Source organism: Erythrolamprus reginae, chromosome 1 (genome assembly GCF_031021105.1).
Source record: "Erythrolamprus reginae isolate rEryReg1 chromosome 1, rEryReg1.hap1, whole genome shotgun sequence".
NCBI lineage: Eukaryota > Metazoa > Chordata > Lepidosauria > Squamata > Dipsadidae > Erythrolamprus > Erythrolamprus reginae.
The window spans coordinates 280,091,965-280,111,464 of record NC_091950.1 but is presented as its reverse complement, the minus strand read 5'-3'; the positions used below and the strand labels follow the sequence as shown (position 1 = coordinate 280,111,464).

At 37.9% G+C, this 19,500-nt stretch overlaps 1 protein-coding gene across 2 annotated transcripts in view; it reads left to right on the top strand.

Annotated features, from left to right (window-relative positions):
- COL12A1 (collagen type XII alpha 1 chain) overlaps positions 1-19,500 on the top strand; it is a 154,113-nt gene that overhangs the window by 50,033 nt on the left and 84,580 nt on the right. For both annotated transcript variants that reach the window (XM_070733068.1, XM_070733069.1), the window contains exons 14-17: positions 6,331-6,600; positions 11,958-12,224; positions 17,622-17,814; positions 18,582-18,703. In XM_070733068.1, the coding sequence (XP_070589169.1) occupies positions 6,331-6,600; positions 11,958-12,224; positions 17,622-17,814; positions 18,582-18,703 (852 nt within the window). The remainder of the gene's footprint in view (positions 1-6,330; positions 6,601-11,957; positions 12,225-17,621; positions 17,815-18,581; positions 18,704-19,500) is intronic.

The following is a 19,500-nucleotide window of genomic DNA, read 5'->3' as shown; positions in this document are numbered from 1 at the left end:
TTTTAAAAGGACTGAATTGAATACAGGACTTGGTGAATATTTCTCTTGTTACTTGGGTTCTGTAGTTTTTGTATCCTTGTGGGACTTTGTTTTTGAATTAATAATTTAATAGTTTATTATACAAACAAGTAACATTACATTCTGAACTCAGGTTATTCTATAATAATTTACAGTGGTTGTCCTAGTACAGATCTGTGACTTTATAAATACCGTATTTTTGGACTATAAGATGCACCAAGATTTTGAAAAGGTAAGTAAGAAAAAAAGTTTTTGCCCTTCCCCAGCTGCCAGGAGCATTCTGCAGACCTCCCAAACCCTCTGTGCACCCCATTTTTGTGAAAAACAGGCCAATTTTGCTCATTTTTTTACAAACATAGGAGCATTTTTGCCCTCCCTCAATCCCCAAGAACACTCTCCCTAACTCTCTGCACACCCGTTTTCATGTGGGGTGGGGCTTGGGAGACCAGAAATAGCTATATTTGGTGTATAAGATGCACCTACATTTCCAGACTCTTTTGTGGGGGGAAGTGTGTCTGATACTCCAGAAAATACGGTAAATGTTAATTTGTTACAGACTTTGTTTCTGCTTAAGTTAAAATATTTGTTTATGTCTTAAATGCTTTATCTTCATTTTTTCTGCCAGCTCTTCTGTATTTTTCTCAACCTCTTTTTCTTTCAAGGCCCTTTCCATCTGGCCCCAGCACCAACCATCTGATCCCTAACACTATTTTTCCTAAGTTATTTATTCTATAGTTGTAGTAACCTGACTTCTGTGCAGAATTCAAAGGCCAATAATAACTCCAAGCAGTAACCTTCAAAAACATCAAACACTACAATGCCTTCTGATAGTCCAGATAAATAGCAATAACTTTTCATTTTCAATATATTTTTTGCCAGCCCTGCTGCCACTCTCTGCCTCTTCAGATTGTGGTTTGGTGAAAAAAGTTAGAGAGCTTATTGTCTGGCAGCTCCATAACCCACTTTCGGCCATGCTCTTTTTCTTATCCCTTTCTAATATTAAGAAATGCCAACCTTTAAAACCCGTGGCATAAGTAGGAAATGGGATCTGATGTCTTAATTCCAACTATCAATTTCAGCAATTGCAATACTTTTTTCAAAAAATTATATTTATCAGAGTCTGGAAGGAGTTGGGTGGCTCAACAAACAAACAAACAAACAAACAAAAAACAAAAAACCAAACATACATATTTAATATAAAATGGAATTTCTAACCAATCATAACTGAATACAGTGGTACCTCTACTTACAAACTTAATTTGTTCCGTGACAAGGTTCTTAAGTAGAAAAGTTTGTAAGAAAAAGCAATTTTCCCCATAGAAATCAATGTAAAAGCAAATAATGAGTGTGATTGGGGAAACCACAGGGAGGGTGGAGGCCCTGGTTCTTCCCAGGAGATTCCTAGAGAGGCTTCTCCCTGCCTTTTCTGGTTACAGTTTTGGAGGCTCGTGTTTGTAAGTGGAAAGTGGTTCTTGAGAAGAGGCCAAAAAATCTTGAACACCCAGTTCTTATCTAGAAGAGTTTGTAAGTAGAGGCGTTTGTAGGTAGAGGTATCACTGTACTTCTATTTTTTTTCATTAAGTAATGGCTTGTCACATTTTTACTGAAGCACTTTCACACAACAGAAGTATCTTTTTAAGATGTTTCATAGTTAACTTTAAAATATTTTTTAAAAAAGAGGACCTCCCACAGATTGAGTCAGTAGTACTTCAAGTGACATTTCCTTACAATGAAGGTTTTAGCATAACATGAGAGATTTTGAGTTGCAAATGGCTTGCCATACAAAGAGATTCTGTTTCTGCTTTGGAGATTTACTGCTGTCTCATGCATTATTTAAATTAGACGTTTTCCATTTTCTGATACTGACATTTTCAAGAGATAGTTAGTTGCCAGTTGTGAAACAATTGTGTTCCTTGTCCTTGCTATGGGAAAGTCATTATTCTAGGAAAAAATAAATCAACATAGAGGAAATGATACACTACGCAAGAAAACAGTAACCAGCTTCTTCTAAATATTTTTTAAAAATAACAGCATATTACACAGTTGCTAGAATACTGTGTAATAATGGAATAATGTTCACCCCATGGCAGCTCTACTGGTTAAACTAAGGATAAACATAATGTATAATATTTCTGGATAATTTATTGGCAGTTACCAACTAACTTTGACTTAATTAAAAAACACTTTAACACTTTAATATCTGCTACTAACCAGCATAGGCATCAGGAAGGGTATCTGGCCAGTAGTGATGGGTGAACCGAACTCACACAATTCGGATCCGTACCGAATTTTGCGGTGTTCAGTATGCCGAAAACGAACCTGATTTTTAAAAAAACTTCGGACAAAGTTCGGGGTCGCGTTTGGCGTTCAGTCGCTTTGGTTGATCAGGAAGTGACGTCTCCGTGACATCAAAGCCCTGCCCCCAGAATCCCATCATGGGGAGGCTGGGGGAGTGGGGGTGGGGGATTCTCCTATGCCTGACACTGCCCCCTCCCCTTTAATGTCGGAAGGATGATGGGCACGCGCGGTGTGTGGGGGGAGTGTTTCTCCATTGGCAAAGTAAGATGGTGGCAAGTTTCTCGGTACGTTAAAGCCGCCGCCGAGGTGGTCCCCGCCAAGAAACTTGCCACCGTCTTACTTTCCCAATATAGAAACGCTCCCCACACACACCATGTGCGCCCATCCTCCTTCTGATGTCAAAGGGGGGGCGGTGGCAGGCAGATGGAATCCTCCACCCCCACTTCCTCAGCCTCTGCACCGAAAGCCAGGAAGTGACATCTCCTTGATGTCAAAGCCCCGGCGGGGACCACCTCGTAAAAATAAACATGTTTATTTTTACGTGAAAGGACCGCCCTTTGCTTGCAGTGCCGCTGTGCATCCTTTTTTGTAAAAATAAAAATAAATAAAAATAAAAATTTGTAAAATTAAAAAACGATGGGATTCCGGGGGCAGAGCTTTGACGTCACACAGCGTTTGGAGTTCGGGTTTGGTTCAGGTTCGGCCGAATTTTGCGTAAGTTCATCCAACCTTGCTGAACCCGAACACCGTTGGGTTTGTCCATCACTACTGGCCAGTAAATGCTCAGCTCAATCCAATCACCCTAACCTTATCCAAATAATGGAATTATATGGGAGGGTTGCTTGGTGTGGTCTGGGATGGAGGTTGTGGAGTTAGGTGACTGTAGTTTCTTTCCAAACCTGCAATAGAACACATTCAGGTCATGTGCCAGTTGCTGATTTCCTTCTGCTTGGGAAGGGGGTTTGCTGTAACCAGCGATGTTTTTGAGAGTTTTCCACATGTTTGTTGGTTCATTTGTTGAGAGTTGATTCTTTAGCTTTTCAGAGTATTTTTTTTTTTGCTGCTCTGATCTGATGTTAATACATTTCTGGCCTGATTCTATCACCTTTTCTGTAGGCTTCCTCTTTGGAATGACGTAACTGCTTAAGTTCAGCTGTGAACCAAGATTTATTGTTACTGTACATTCACAAGTTCAACTCAGAAACTTTTAAAATAAGCACAGGTCTAATAGACAATCAGGCTATATTCCTAGGACTAAATAAAATTCCTTTTCCAGCTTTGTTGGTTTTTGAATACAGTGGTACCTCTACTTATAAACTTAATTCGTTCCGTGAGCAGGTTCTTAAGTAGAAAAGTTTGTAAGAAGAAGCAATTTTTCCCATAGGAATCAATGTAAAAGCAAATAATGCGTGCGATTGGGGAAATCACAGGGAGAATGGAGGCCCTGTTTCCTCCCAGGAGATTCCGAGAGAGGCCCCACGGAGGCTTCCCCCTGCCTTTTCTGGTTACAGTTTCGGAGGCTCGGGTTTGTAAGTGGAAAATGGTTCTTGAGTAGAGGCAAAAAAATCTTGAACACCCAGTTCTTATCTAGAAAGGTTTGTAAGTAGAAGCGTTCTTAGGTAGAGGTACCACTGTACTTGGTTGCTTGATGTGCCATTTGTCCTAGGTTTTGAATCAAAATGCATGCAAGGTTTGGTAATTATCCTAGATTGTATGTTGTAATATGACCAGCCCTAAGGGATAAATGGTGAAATAGCCAATTTCTCCAGTGTAGGATTCCCAGAAGGTTGGACTTCAACTCCTATAATAAAGGATATAATAAAATCACAAAGCCCCCAATTTAGGAAAAGCTACTTGGAAAAGTAAACGGCACAGCTGTAAAGACCATGTTCCTCTTATTTCCTAACTCAGCAGGCTAAAAAAGTATTTAGAGTCGAGGTGCATGTAATGATCTGCATATGTGGAAAACTAATCCATGAGCCACTGGAACTTCTTCAAAACAATGTATGCATTCAGTACTTGGCGCATACCTACCGTTAAACTGCCAAATTCTAACATATCTTTGACTCCATCCCATGGCACATCTCACTGTTTCTCTGAGCTTTAATGTCTTGTCCTTGGTCTATTTTTATAAAATGACCAAGCAAAGAAATTGCTTTTATGAAGCTGGAATATATCCCTCTTATTTTCTGCACTGAAGCTGAAATCACTGCGGTTACATTGTACTTACTTAGAAATTGAAAGCAACATTTCCATACAAATCCTGTTTGGGGTCAAGAGCTTATTCAATTTTGTTTTCTATTTTGTGGCTTGCTTGGAAAAATCCAAATTTTTATTATTTTAACCAAAACATTATCTAGGGACTGTAGATGGAGAGAGTAATAGGCATGGGTTGCACTTTTTTGCCAGTAAATGATTGTCTCTGGTTACCTATTGGTAGTATCAATTTAGTATTGTTGAAACCATTAATCTATTTTTTGCCAGGATAATGGTATACTGGATACAACCCTATACTATAGTATTGTTATACAGAATTCTCTTCCAGGGTTAATGGTTCAAATTATATACTGTCTGAAGATGCGGTAGTTTAATATTAAAATCATTCGGTGAAAGCTATTCAAAGTAAAGTAGCCAATGTAATGTGGTTTATCTGTTTATATTAAAATACAGAAAGAAAGAGCCTTTGTTATAAGACATCAGCACATTCTGTCAAGCCAGTTTTTCCATATTTATTTCCATTTGGATCACATTCACATCCTTTATTTAAAAGAAAAAGCCACATTTGAAACAGAAGCTTTACAGAAGAATTAAAAAAATCTGATGCAAGTTACTTCTGAAATCTGATCTCTTTCAATTTTCCAGGAAAATACTCTTCTGAGATTGAGTTTCAGAATTAAACTTTCATTTTTTTAGCATACCTCCCCTATTACGCTTGATCAGCACCCATGAGATTATGATAGTATTATTTACAGATGATTCAAGAGTATTTAATGTGATATAATAATTACGAATTTTCCTATAGTTTATACTCTTATTGTCAGAACTTTAATTATTGATATTAAGGCAGCTTGACTGGTATAAGATTTTTGAAGCAAACTCAAGGAATATACTTAAAATGGAATTGTACAATACAGCTAAGTTAATATTAAGGTTGTATTTAGTCAGCCTTCATGCATTTGGGAAAAACTAAACACTAAGGTGGTAAGCTTGACTGAAAAGTTGAAAAATGCTCTGGGAAAAGGCAGCAATTAATTACTGTGGCTGTACATGGTTTGAAAAGGATTCAGAAATGCTTTGGCCCTTTTATGTTCTGGATCACAAGAATTTTCTACTATTCATTAAATTGTCAGGACATTTTTCAGGCTTCTTAATTGTTTTGATTTATTAAAGCAGCAACACTTTGCTTTAGACTCATATAAAACCTGAGAAAACACTTACGTACTTTAATGAATAGAACAGTGGTTCTCAACCTGGGGGTCGGGACCCCTTTGGGGATCGAACGACCGTTTCACAGGGGTTGCCTAAGACCATGGGAAAAGGCAAATTCCCCGTGGTATTAGGAACTAAAGCTACTATTTTGGCGTCTTGGAACCTATTTTTACAATTTGACCAATCAGGTGTTTACTGTAGGGGTCTCCCTCTGACCTTCCTGCTAATCAGATTCAAGCTCTGTTGAGAGAATTGGTGCTAGGCTTATGGTTGGGGGTCACCACAACACGAGGAACTGTATCAAGGGGTCGTGGTACTAGAAAGGTTGAGAACCACTGGAATAGAGAAAGATGCTGTATTTGTGTGAGGTTCAAAGTTTTTCTGAATAGTTTTTGTGGTTTGTGGAATCTCCCAGGTTTCACCCTTATTGTTATCAGTCATGTTAAATTACATGAATATATCTATGAAGTCAATAGGATGCTTTTTATTTCATTTCAGGGTAATTCCCTTTTTCTGTTTTAAATTTTATTGGACTATGTGTTGATTGACCACAACAATTCTCATTTCCCTCCCCCCTTCATGAAGAACGTGGTTCTCCTCGTGACCTCATTACTAAAGACATAACTGATACTTCAATTGGAGTCTCATGGACACCAGCTCCAGGACCAGTTCAGAACTACAAAATTCTATGGAAATCCCTTTATGATGGCCAGTCTGGGGAAACCACAGTTCCTGGAAATGTAGTAGATACTGTCTTGAAAAACCTTCATCCTGAAACTAAGTACAAGATTTCAGTCTTGGCTTCCTACAAAAGTGGAGAAGGACCACCTCTAGAAGGACAAGCTACAACTGAAAGTAAGTAAAATACAGACGATATCAAAGCATTCAAAGTGTGTGTATTTAGTCTTTATTTAAAAAGCTGGTATCTTGCAAATCCTTAAGGCAGTTCTTTTTTTAAAAAAATAGTAAACTAATAAATTAAAAACTATCCTTAACACTAGGACAACTAAAACCACGGAATAGCAGTAGGAAGCAGAAGAATACAATAGTAAATTATTGCAATAGACTCAAAAGAACCCTCAACCAAAACCTTCTAGCCAACCTTCTCATATATGTTTTATCTGTCTCTCTCTTCTGCCTATCATTTATCTTTCGTTCTATGATAGACAAGCAAATATTTTTTTAAAAACCTGTTTAAATGTGGTTGTTATGCATTTCCAATATAGAATTCCTTTTTGCTATTCTGTACCAATGGTTGGTTCCAAGCAGCCTATAAAGTGTTATGGAGTAATCCAGTGTCTTTCCATGCAAGGGACGTGCTCTTGAATTCTTCCTGCACTTTTCTGATCACACGCTCTTACCGTCTTTTGGACTACAGACAGTGAACCTACGACTTTGCTACATCACAAAGGGAGTTGTTGCCAGTTGTTGTTTTGCAATCTGAATATTGGAACATTGGAGCCACGGGTTTCCCATTGGTGACAGAATTTACCTTCTTTCAACTATTAGACTCTTCTTCCTTCCAGAAATCCCAATTGCCCCCCCCTCCCAGTTGAGTAAAAGAACAGCATGGTAGTTCCTCCTGCACTGACAGCTCCAGTTCTACTAATCATATGGGCACACTACAGACAGTCCTTGACTTATGATCACAATTGACCCCAAAATTTATGTTGCTTTCCAAGACAGTGATTGTTCTGCCGGCGTGTCCCAACCGCCCGTAATTACAGGGTAATTAGTCCTAAACAGACACGCACCACACAATAGAAGGAAACCAAAAGTCTTTATCAACAGAAAAACAGAAACAACTCCCTTTTTAAATGTCAAATGGATTTTCTGGTACACACAAAGCACAGGTTAAATGCAATCCAATTTCTCACCCAGTAACTGGGAAATTGAGTCCACTTCCAAAGTTCAGAAATTCCACACACAGACTTGAACAGGGAAACAGCAAACCATGATCTTGATGAACCTATGAATCAGATAAACTTCCACGAGGCTAAACAGCATGCTGCTCTTTTTATCTGTAGCACTAATTACAGCAGCCCCACCCAACCACAGGTGGCTTCACTTATCTTCTGTAATAATCCTTCAGTTGTTCTCTCCTATGCATCACTCTATGCATGCGTGGGTCTGTCTTAAGTTCTTGTTCAGAATCCAGGGATGATAAGGATGATTGATCTCCTCCTGGGCTGTCTGCCAAACTCCCCTCTTCCCTGTCACTCATGCTTCCTTGGTCAGAGGAGACTTCGTCGGCAGATTCTATTGGGAGCAAAACAGGCCTGTGGCATGTGGATGTTTCCCCCACATCCACCTCCACATTCCTTGGGGCAGGAGCTGGGCCAGAGCTAACCACAACAGTAATTAAGTGAGTTTTCCCCATTTTACGACTTTTCTTGGCATATGTGTTAAGTGGATCACTGCAGTTGTTGATAAGTGAATGTGGCTTCTCCATTGATACCTGTAGCCATGATGCAACAAAGTTGACTCTGTAGGGGACAAGGTATAGTTAATGTGTCAGACTCACCTAAACAAGAGACACTTGTTTTGCCATATTTTGCTAATGGTAAAGGATTTCTACAGCTTCACTGGGATCAGATAGAAAGGAGAAATAGTGTTTAATTAATTAATTAATTAATTAATTAATTAATTAATTAATTAGATTTGTATGCCACCCCTCTCCGGAGACTCGGAGCAGCTCACAACAGGAATATAAAATACAAATCCAATGATTAAAACAAAACAGTTAAAAACCCTTGATTAAAAACACTCATACAACCCAAACAAACCATACATAAAACAAAGCGGCCGAGGGGAATCAATGTCAGCTACTTATTATAATACATCGTATCAATATAGATTGAGACAGTAAATTTTCACAAATCCAGGTGCCCTTTTCCAAAATTTAATACAAATATTGAACAGCAAAGTTGGAACAAGAAAGAATCAGTAATAACGTAAAATTTCACAATTTCGAAATGTGAAACTAAAAAAAAGGAGTATTTGTGGAGATAATTTAAAAAATACATATGCATCGAAAACAAAGAAAGAAAATTAAGATGCAACTTCAAAAATGTGGTTTAATTCTGATTTATGCTTCCTATCTGCTAAGTACCTTTAAAATTTTTGACACTAGGTATAGAAGTTAAGTTGGTTAAAGAAACTCTGATTAATATTTATATGATTAGATTAACCTCTATTTTGATGTGGCTGAAGCTTGCCCACATATCCCCAACCCCCCAAACTTTAACCTTAGACTGTCTACTGTCGACCTCATCCCATTCCTAAGAGTTCTGTAAGGGGCGTGCATAAGTGCACCATTTTATGTACCATCCCTGTCTTACTGTCCTATTGTCCTCATTATTATGTCTTCTGAGAGGGGTGGCATACAAATCTAATTTATTATTATTATTATTATTATTATTATTATTATTATTATTATTATTATTATTATTATTATTTATTAGATTTGTATGCCGCCCCACTTTGAGGATTTATCTGTATTTATTTTGCTTATGTTTATGTTTATCCCTATGCCTAATGACTTATACGTATCTGACAAAACAAAAAAACCTAATATTTTTATTTATTTATTTATTTATTTATTTATTAGATTTGTATGCCGCCCCTCTCCGAAGACTCGGGGCGGCTAACAACAACAAAGTAAACAATGTAACAAATCTAATATTAAAAAATAATCTAAAAAAACCCCAATTTAAAAGACCAATCATACAAACAAGCATATCATGTATAAATTCTATAAGCCTAGGGGGAAGGGAAAAAAAATCAATTTTTAAAGCACTGGGTACTGTTCTAACTGGGAGATTACAGTTGCAAGGACTGATGATAAAGGATTGAACTGCTTTGGAAAAAAGCCTCTGTATTATTTTGTGTGACTATGCTTGAACAGTTTAATAAAGTTAGAAAATCAAGGTTTTGTAGGTAGAACCACCCCGCTTATTATGTGATCACTAGTTCTTGTTATTTCTATTCATGACTTTCCAGATGTTCTGGGCTGGAAAGTTCTCAAACTTGTGTGTGTCTTTGATGTTGTTTTATAATTTTTTAATTGAAAGTTACAAAGAACATAAACACTAACACAAACTAATAAAAAGAAAAGAAAAAGAAAAGAAAAAGAAAAAAGGGCAGAAAGAAAAAATAAACTCTTCCAACTTTGTTTGCAGAAAATAAATTATAAAGCCTATAGCTACAAAAGAAAAATCACCCTTTTGTATTATCCAGCTTGTTAATAATTGAAACCACAAATCTTAAGTGCATGTTTCCATTTTATGCAAAAAGGGGTTTCTAGTCAGCCATAAATGTGGGTACTGTTTTTAGGCATGCCTTTGATGTTTGAGAAAGATTGGTCTAATAGTGTTGAAGTAATCAACCGTGGCATACAGATTCTTTTCAGAATTTGAAACCAGGAGAAAGAAAAATATATTCTATGTGGAATAAGAGAAGATTAAAATAACATATTCTGTATAAATCTAAAGTTTTGGGCCAAGATGTTGGAGAGAATCCATGTGACATATCAATCAGAATAGAGCTGGAAGGAACCTCGGAGGTCTTCTAATCCTGCCCCCTGCTCAAACAGGAGACCGTACATCAGAGATGACGAACCTTTTTTGGCTTGGCTGACAAAAGAATGCATCTGCGAACGATAGCATGAAAGCATGTGCCCACACCCATAACGTAATGCCCTCTTCCCCCATACATGCGCACAACCCTCGCACTGCCCCCTTGTGCATACACTCAGGCTTCACTGAAGCCTCCAGATTTCAGTTTAGGCCTGTTGGGCCATTTTTCGCCGTCCCCAGGGTTCAGGAAAGCTTGGGGAGAGCAAAAAATGGGCCAACTAGAAGTTCAGAAACAAACTTCTGTTTGGCCCTATGGGCCATTTTTTTTGCCATCCCCAGGCTTCAGCAGGCTTTCCTGAAGCCCGGGAAGAGTGAAAACAGCCAAAAATCAGCTGGGCAACACGTGCATGCATGCTTGAACTTACATAGGACAACTCCTCGTGTGCCCTCAGATGATGATGATGATGATGATGATGATGATGATTATTTTTATTAATTAGATTTGTATGCCGTCCCTCTCTGGAGACTTGGAGCGGCTTACAACAACAATACATACTACAAATCTAATGGTTAAAAAGGGACAGTTTAAAACCCTTATTATTAAAAAAAAACAGTCACGCATCCCAAACAAACCATACATAAAATTAAATTGCCCGGGGGAATCAATTTCCTCATGCTTGACGGCAGAGGTGGGTTTTTAGGAGTTTGCGAAAGGCAAGGAGGGTGGGGGCAGTTCTGATCTCTGGAGGGAGTTAGTTCCAGAGGGTCGGGGCTGCCACAGAGAAGGCTCTTCCCCTGGGCCCCGCCAGACGACATTGTTTCGTCAACGGGACCCGGAGAAGGCCAACTCTGTGGGACCTAATCGGTCGCTGGGATTCGTGCGGCAGAAGGTCCCGGAGATATGGCTCTGTGTGCCACTTGTGGCATATGTGCCATAGGTTCGCCATCACTGCCCTATACCATTTCAGACAAGTGGCGGTCCAGTCTTTTCTTATGAACCTCCAGTGATGAAGCACTTACAACTTCTGAAGGCAAGCTGTTCCACTGGTTAATTGTCCTCATTTAGGAAGTTTCTCATTAATTCCAGGTTGCTTCTCTTGATTAGTTTCCATCCATTGTTTCTTGTCCTGCCCTCTGATGCTTTGGAATATAGGTTGACTGCCTTTGTGGCAGTCTTTCAATTACAAATATTTTAACATGATGCAAATATCATGTTCATATTTACTACTTAAGATATAATCATGGGAGTAGAAAAGGACTTTTGGGGGGAAGGGCTAGAGAGAACAAAGTACAAATATAAAATAAATATAAAAAGTTGTACATATGAGAGATCGTTATTCAAAATATTGTGGAGCTTCAAATTCAGTGGTTACAAATGCAGGAAACTTGGTAGTGATCCCTGAATGCATTTATCTCCCATTTACATTTTGATTATTTTGTGTGTGTGTGTGTGTGTGTGTGTGTGTGTGTGTGTGTATTCCTTGGAAAGAAGCAGGAAAGTGGACATGTATACAGAATTAAGCGTAACTGTAGTATTGAGTTACTTCAAAGTTCATTTGTTGAATCTTTTATTGAATAAATGAAGTTTTGAAAAACTCACTAACTTTTTTAATTTTTTCATTTCACACTCCCAAGTCTCACCTGGTGCAAGGACTATTAAAGTAGATAATGAGAAAGAGACCACAATGAGAGTGACTTGGCAACCAGCACCTGGAAAAGTGATCAACTACCGTGTGGTTTACAGACCCCGTAAAGGAGGAAGACAGATAGTTGCAAAAGTGCCTCCAACTTCTACCTCCACAGTATTGAAACGTCTCCAGCCTCTAACTACTTATGATATTACTGTCATTCCAACGTATAAAACTGGGGAAGGAAAACACAGAAAAGGCGAAGGAACAACAGGTACATATTTTTTTAAAGTATACATGATAGATTACTGTCACCAAAATGTATAAAGTTTACAGCAGGTCCAAACTTTCTTAATTTTAACATATTGCAATATGTTGTATAATTATTTGTTCATTTTTAAAGGCTTACTTTAAACTGCTCTTAAATATGTGCCCTATGTTGGGCAGAGAGAGTTTTGTGTACACGGAAGTTAACCCACCAAGTAGCCACAGTTAACCCCTACACCCAATTGAAGTCTTCAATGAAACACAGCAACAGGCTTTCTTGTAAAAATATATTTACTTCTCTTTTATCAAACTGCTTCTCTAAATAAACTATCATACAATATTTTTATATAACTCTTATAATATCCACCATTGCAGCCACTAAGCACTAACAACTAAACTACAAACCACTGTATAACAAACCTCTCTGTATCAAACCATTCTCTTTAACAAACCACACCCATGCAAGGGTGTTCCTCCTTATAGCCAATCAGGTTGTAGCACAATTAGCAAAACCATGATTACATGCTGATTATAGCTTACATCAGCCACTCCCATGGTATAGATATTGCAATATGTTGTATAATTATTTGTTCATTTTTAAAGGCTGATTTATTATTAAAACTGCTGTTAAATATGTGCCCTACTTGCCAGTTGCCTGGAAATTCTGCCATTGATCCACCTTTGGCTAAGGTTGGCCTCCACAGATGCACTATAACCATGATGGGGAACCTAGGGTACGCGTGCCACAAGTGGCACGCGGAGCCATATTGGTGGGCACGCTAGCTCAGCTCTGGCACACATGCGTGTGCCAGCCAATGAATTTTTGGGCCTTCTGGGCCCACTGGGAAACGGCCTGTTTTCAGCCTCTGGAGAAGGTGGGAAAGGCTGTTTTCGCCTTCTCCAGGCTCCTAGAAAGGGTCTGGATTCTGAAACCTGGGGAGAGAGAAAAACGGGCATGGCATCATGTGCCAGAATATGGGGGGGGGGGGGGGTCATGCATACATAAATGGGGGGGGCACATGGAAATATGCGTGTGGCCACTCAGGCTCCCCCCCCTGCACCCTCCCATTATTGGCACACAAATCAAAAAAGATTCACCATTACTGCACTATAACATATCTGCCCTTCCAGGCAGTGCAAAAACTAAAGTAATTCTTGGGTTAATCTTTAATTAATTGTAATTGATTGGCTGGAGGATGAGAGAAGGTAGCCCATAATAATGATGTTCATCCATCTTTTTTGAAGAGACTTTGACACATTGGGGGGGAATGTCAAGACTTGGATTGAAGTGAGGCAGAGGTGTGCATTGTCAGCCTCACTCTCTGTTCCCAGATTCCATCTTGCTCCAATAGCAGGACAAAAGTCAAGACAATTGGAGATGGTCTGGGTGCAGTGGTTGACCAGGGCGTCTTTTACCCATAGTAATACACAACAAATGAGGCCATAATAGGGAATTTTTCTAGTCCAAACTGTGATGAAGCATTGAATCTTTTTCTTCAATGTATCCTTTCCTGCCCATTTTATTTCACATTTGTTTAGTAATCTCATAGTTTTGAAAGCTTGTTGCTACTGTTTGCTGATATGGCACTTAATTCATATTGATAGTCCTTGACTTATGACAGATGAGCCTAAACATTTTGTTACTAAATGAAACATTTGTTAAATTAATTTTGTCCCATTTTTATGACCTTTGGTGCCACTATTGTTAAATTTATCACTGCAGCTGCTAAGTTAATTATTATTGTTGTTGTTGTTGTTGCTGTTGTTATTATTATTATTATTATTATTATTATTATTATTATGTCAATACAACACAGCAAACGAGATCACTATGCTGGATTTCATATTTCATCACCAGTCGGATACTTCCCAAGCTCCTAGGACTGCGTGATGTAGCAGCAAATTATGTTTGCCGATCCCAGTAAAGTGGCCTTTTGCAATTGAAAGATGGAGATTTTGTCAATTCCAATGGTTTTCAAATGTCCGCTGAGATCCTTTGGCACTGCGCCCAGCGTGCCAAGTACCACTGGGACCACTTTCACTGGCTTATGCCAGAGTCGTTGCAGCTCGATTTTTAGATCTTTGTATTTCACTAATTTCTCTAGCTGTTTCTCCTCAATTCTGCTGTCTCCTGGGATTGGGATGTCGATGATCTATACTTTCTTTTTCTCCACAATCAGGATGTCTAGTGTGTTATGCTTCAGAATTCGGTCAGTCTGAAGTCGAAAGTCCACAGCAGTTTTGCTTGCTCATTTTCGACCACTTTTTCTGGCTTATGATCTCACCAGTTATTTGCCAGTGGTAAATGGTAGTTCCGGCACAAGTTCCAGTGGATCATTATTATTATTATTGTTGTTGTTGTTGTGGTTATTTATTAGATTTGTATGCCAGTAATAACACCAGTTGTTAAGTGAATCTGGTTTCCTCATAGACTTTGCTAGTCAGAAGGTCACAAAAGTTGACCATATGAACCTGGGACATTGCAAGCATCATGTGTCAGTTGCCAATCATCTGAATTTTGATCATGTGACTATGGCAATATTGCAGTTGTCATAAGAGTGAAAAATGGTCATAAATCCCCTTTTCAGTGCCATTATGATTTTGAATGGTCACTAAATGAACTGTTCTAAATTGAGGACTATCTGTTCATGGATTTAACTTCAGCACATATCAGCTGATGTGACCTAGGGGCATCACATACCCTTCAACTGACATGGTGTTAATGAAATGAGTAGCTAACAGAAGTATTTTTAAGTGCCTAAGGAAATTATTCCTAAAGTAGGGTTACTAGATCTTGTCTGAAGTTCAAATGACCATTAGAAGGTAGCAAAAAAAGAAAGAAAGAAAGCTTTTGGTATTGTTGTCCTTTAGCAGTCCAGGTATTTGTAGCCTAGATCTGATAGCTCTATCCTAAGACATAGCCCATTTAATTTGCAACTTTTCCTAATTACATGGAACACAGGAGAAACTATGAAAATCTCATAGTTAAAGTAATTTAAGTATATAATCTATGGTAAGAAGTTAGAAACATAGAAACATAGAAGACTGACGGCAGAAAAAGACCTCATGGTCCATCTAGTCTGCCCTTATACTATTTCCTGTATTATATCTTACAATGGATATAATTTTATCCCAGGCATGTTTAAATTCGGTTACTGTGGATTTACCAACCACGTCTGCTGGAAGTTTGTTCCAAGGATCTACTACTCTTTCAGTAAAATAATATTTTCTCATGCTGCTTTTGATCTTTCCCCCAACTAACTTCAGATTGTGTCCCCTTGTTCTTGTGTTCACTTTCCTATTAAAAACACTTCCCTCCTGAACCTTATTTAACCCCTTAACATATTTAAATGTTTCCATCATGTCCCCCCTTTTCCTTCTGTCCTCCAGACTATACAGATTGAGTTCATGAAGTCTTTCTTGATACGTTTTATGCTTAAGACCTTCCACCATTCTTGTAGCCCGTTCAATTTTGTCAATATCTTTTCAACAGTGGAAGATATCTTGTGGAGCAGTATACCATATATCTTGCTCATCCTTCAGGGAAGGGTTGGGGAACTCTGACCCTTTAATTGTTGCTGGACCTCAACCTCTACAATCTCTTACAATTATTCTTACTATCTGGTACTTCTTGTGTAGGTTTCGGATTGCTGCCTCAGAAGCTGTAGATTGAAACGGTTATAAGAAGTATTTTCAGGCTGAGTCTGAATGAGAAGATAAACTTGATATAGAATCTTGGAGTTACATTCTGAGCATTCTGTGATTTGCTTTTTCTCTAAGATCCTAAATATAGTCCTTGGCATTCCAAAGCACTTTCTGTTTGCGAGTTTAAAAAGCAATAGTATTTCTGTTTCATCCCTTACCAAAATCCTTGGCTTTTGCACTTTGAGATTGAACGACTGCCATTTCAGTTTAAACTAAAAAAAGAAAAGAAAAACCATGCACATATGGGATAGCTTGAAACAGGGGGAAAAAACCCAACAGTGGAGTTAAGAAGGAATTTAATGTTTGCTTATTTTATACATTACCTCCAATGTAATTTAATCTTCATCTTTTGCACTGCTTATTGGACACCTTAAAGTGTCCTAAGATTTACCATTGTAACCTGTCATTAATGAAATTAATAAAGAATTGCTTCTAAAGTGAAAAGCCATACATGGTTTTGGCAAGTAAATTTAAGACATAATCTTGTAGGATTATAGCAGACTTCATAAGAGGTATGAGCTGTTTCCAGGTGCTCCAATGTATTTCTGTATAATCCTGAAAAAGAAATTTAGATCTAGTGCAACTGAAATTACATTAATTAGCAGATACAGTTTTCCAAGTTTTCCATCTTATTTTAATTCTTGCAATGTAGTCAATAAATCAGCTTTCTTCCACTGAGCCTTCACTAAGATAAGCAAGTTGATACTAAATACCGAATAAACTATTTGGCATCAAACGACTGTTTAATTGTTAAGCAATTAAGTTCCCATATTTGTCTTGAAATCACTTCTTTTTTTTATTTGCCTTATTGGTTTTGCAGACTGGATACTGTGTCAGGGTTCCAAATAGCATTCAAAATTAAATCAGAGTCCAAGGCAAATTATTCCTCAAAGTTCCAATTTATTGAAAGAGCCATGTTGGCTGGGTGAAACCCGAATCTAAAATCTCCCGGGTTTCACCATCAAGTTGAAAGTTCAAGTCCTTGCCCCCACACCCCAAAATCCATCATTTTGTCCAATCTTCTATTGCCATGCTGGCAGTATCCACCCATCTCCTTCCATGTAGGTGTAGAGATGCAAAGACAAAGGATGGCATTGGCTCCCTAGAACGAATTTTGTAGAAATTTTTATGGCTAAATACTAACAAGCTCATCCAATCCCCCCTCCCATTTTCCCACAATAGAAAATGCATAGTAGAATAGCATAAAGTGTGCAGTTAAAATGACTTCTGCCTGACATACTACATCTTTAAGGGCATCAGCAGCAGAAATAATAAATTATCTAAAATGATCTTGAAATAACTATAGAATGGAAAAAAGTAAGTCTGGTTGGATGTCTTATCTTTTGAAAATATTAAGCGCAAGTGTAAGGCTTCCAATGCTGATAGAATCCAAGAGGTAGAGCAAGAGAGCAATTTCTGGTTGTATGGATTCAATGAAATTATTCCATAGATAACATTGCTTTTCTAAGTAAGAGAAAAGATGGTCTTGCCCCTTCCCCTCCAGAGCATTTCTCTACATGCTCTAAAAATCTTCAAAAATACTTTGCAAAAATATGCAAAAACATGTATGTGTTGGATCTGTCTGGGTAAAATTTTGAAGCTGCTGTTTGCTTTATGGAACATGCACAGTGCCCCTGATGTATTTATCCAGTGGGTATAGCTCACATCAGATTCAATGAATATTGTTTGACTTTTCTAGCTTCTCCATTTAAACCTCCCAGAAATCTGCAGACTTCAGATCCTACAAGGTCAAGTTTTCGTATAACCTGGGAGCCAGCCCCTGGGGAAGTTAAGGGCTACAAAATAACTTACCATCCAAGTGGAGAAAACATAGAACCTAGAGAATTAGAACTTGGGCCGTATGACAGTACTGTTGTATTAGAGGAGCTGAGGTAAGCCTATAGTAACTTCCTGCAATTTCAGTATTTTCTTGTTAATACAGTACAGAAAAATGTAACCAACGTTCATTGAAATATCTTCCCATCTTAATCCTACCCATCTTCTTTTTTTTCTAAATCTATTTTGAAAGCTACCCTAATTACTCAAGGCAGAACTGCAGACTTGAAATCTTACAATAAAAAATTCAATAAAATACATTGGTGTTGCACTAGAAGTTGAGTCTTAGAACTCTGAATACTTTTGCTGCGTAATACACCGATAGATGTTTCATATAATGGCTAGAGTATAATTGTGATATTGAAACAATTGAAATATAATACCAAATGCTATTGAGCTATAGTGGGCTGCAATAAAGTCATTTCATAATCTTCCTGTCTTATCTGATGAAAGCTGGCCAAAATTTTAGAAAGCCTACTACTTCATTCCTTCTAATTCTCTAAAAAATTGGAGAAAACATGTTATGGTATAATAGTTTGCGCATCTGGATTAGTAATTGAGCAACTGAGATTCCAATCCCTATTCCAGACCGCAACTTTTCTTAATTATTTTAGTGAAGATCCTCTTCCCCCTTAGCTTAATAATATTCTATGACGCTGTCTCCCTTCCTCCTCCTCCTCCCTCCCCTACTTTCCCTCCTGTGCAAAACGTATATGTTCTCACTTTTTAAACATGCTAGGGAAAAAATAAACAAAGCGAAAAATCTGCATAAACAGAGTTTGCTTTAATATATATAGCACACATCTATCTTTCAATCATGCAGGGCAGACACTTCCTATACAGTCAATGTAACTGGAATGTTTGAAGGAGGCGAAAGTATGCCTCTGATTGGAGAAGAAAAGACAACGCTTGCAGATGTTCCAGATGTGTCAATGTTACCTTCAGGTAAATATAGTTTTAATGAGGAAACAGTACATTGTGTTTAATGAATAAAGTAACAGCTTTTATGGAAACATTGTGATAGTAGCAACTCTATATGACGGAATTTTTAAAGCGTGCTCTCTTTATGTAAAAACCAGACAGTTTATCTGCCAGAATTCCCAAATGGAAAAGTAGAAATATCTATATAACGGGTAGCGTTGATTTTTCCATTAGAAGACCTTTCAAATTACGGAAAGTCTGTTTGCATGCCCAATTCCGCACAGTCTTTGCGGCTATTTTGGTCTGCCATTTCAGCACATATTGTAGATACTTCCATTACCAATATCGCTCCCATGACATTAAAATATTTGGAGTGGCGTCGAATAGACATGCAGCTTTTTGATTGTGATCCAGAATGCATGATTTGTAAGCTATGTTCTGTTTCCTGATTTATGTTGTTTGTATTGATTAAAGTTCAGAATTTATTGTTTTACGCAGAAGAAAGTCATGCTTTTAAATCTTCAGGTCCCTGGAGTAGCTGTTCTCAATAAATCTGAATATTGGAGCAATGATGTGAAACATAGATGAACCCATCTTAACTCTGATGAATGTGCTTGATTTTACTCAGTGGGATTCCTTCCATGTAAAGATGGCACGAACCCAGAATGATAACTTGCAGCTGATAACATGAACTTCAGAGCAAAGAGGAGGAAGAATGCATTTTAAACAATTACAATAGTTGTTTAAATAACACTGCTGATTTTGCTTTGTAATGAATATACTGATATTTCCAATGTATGGAAAGTAAACTCTTATTTTTA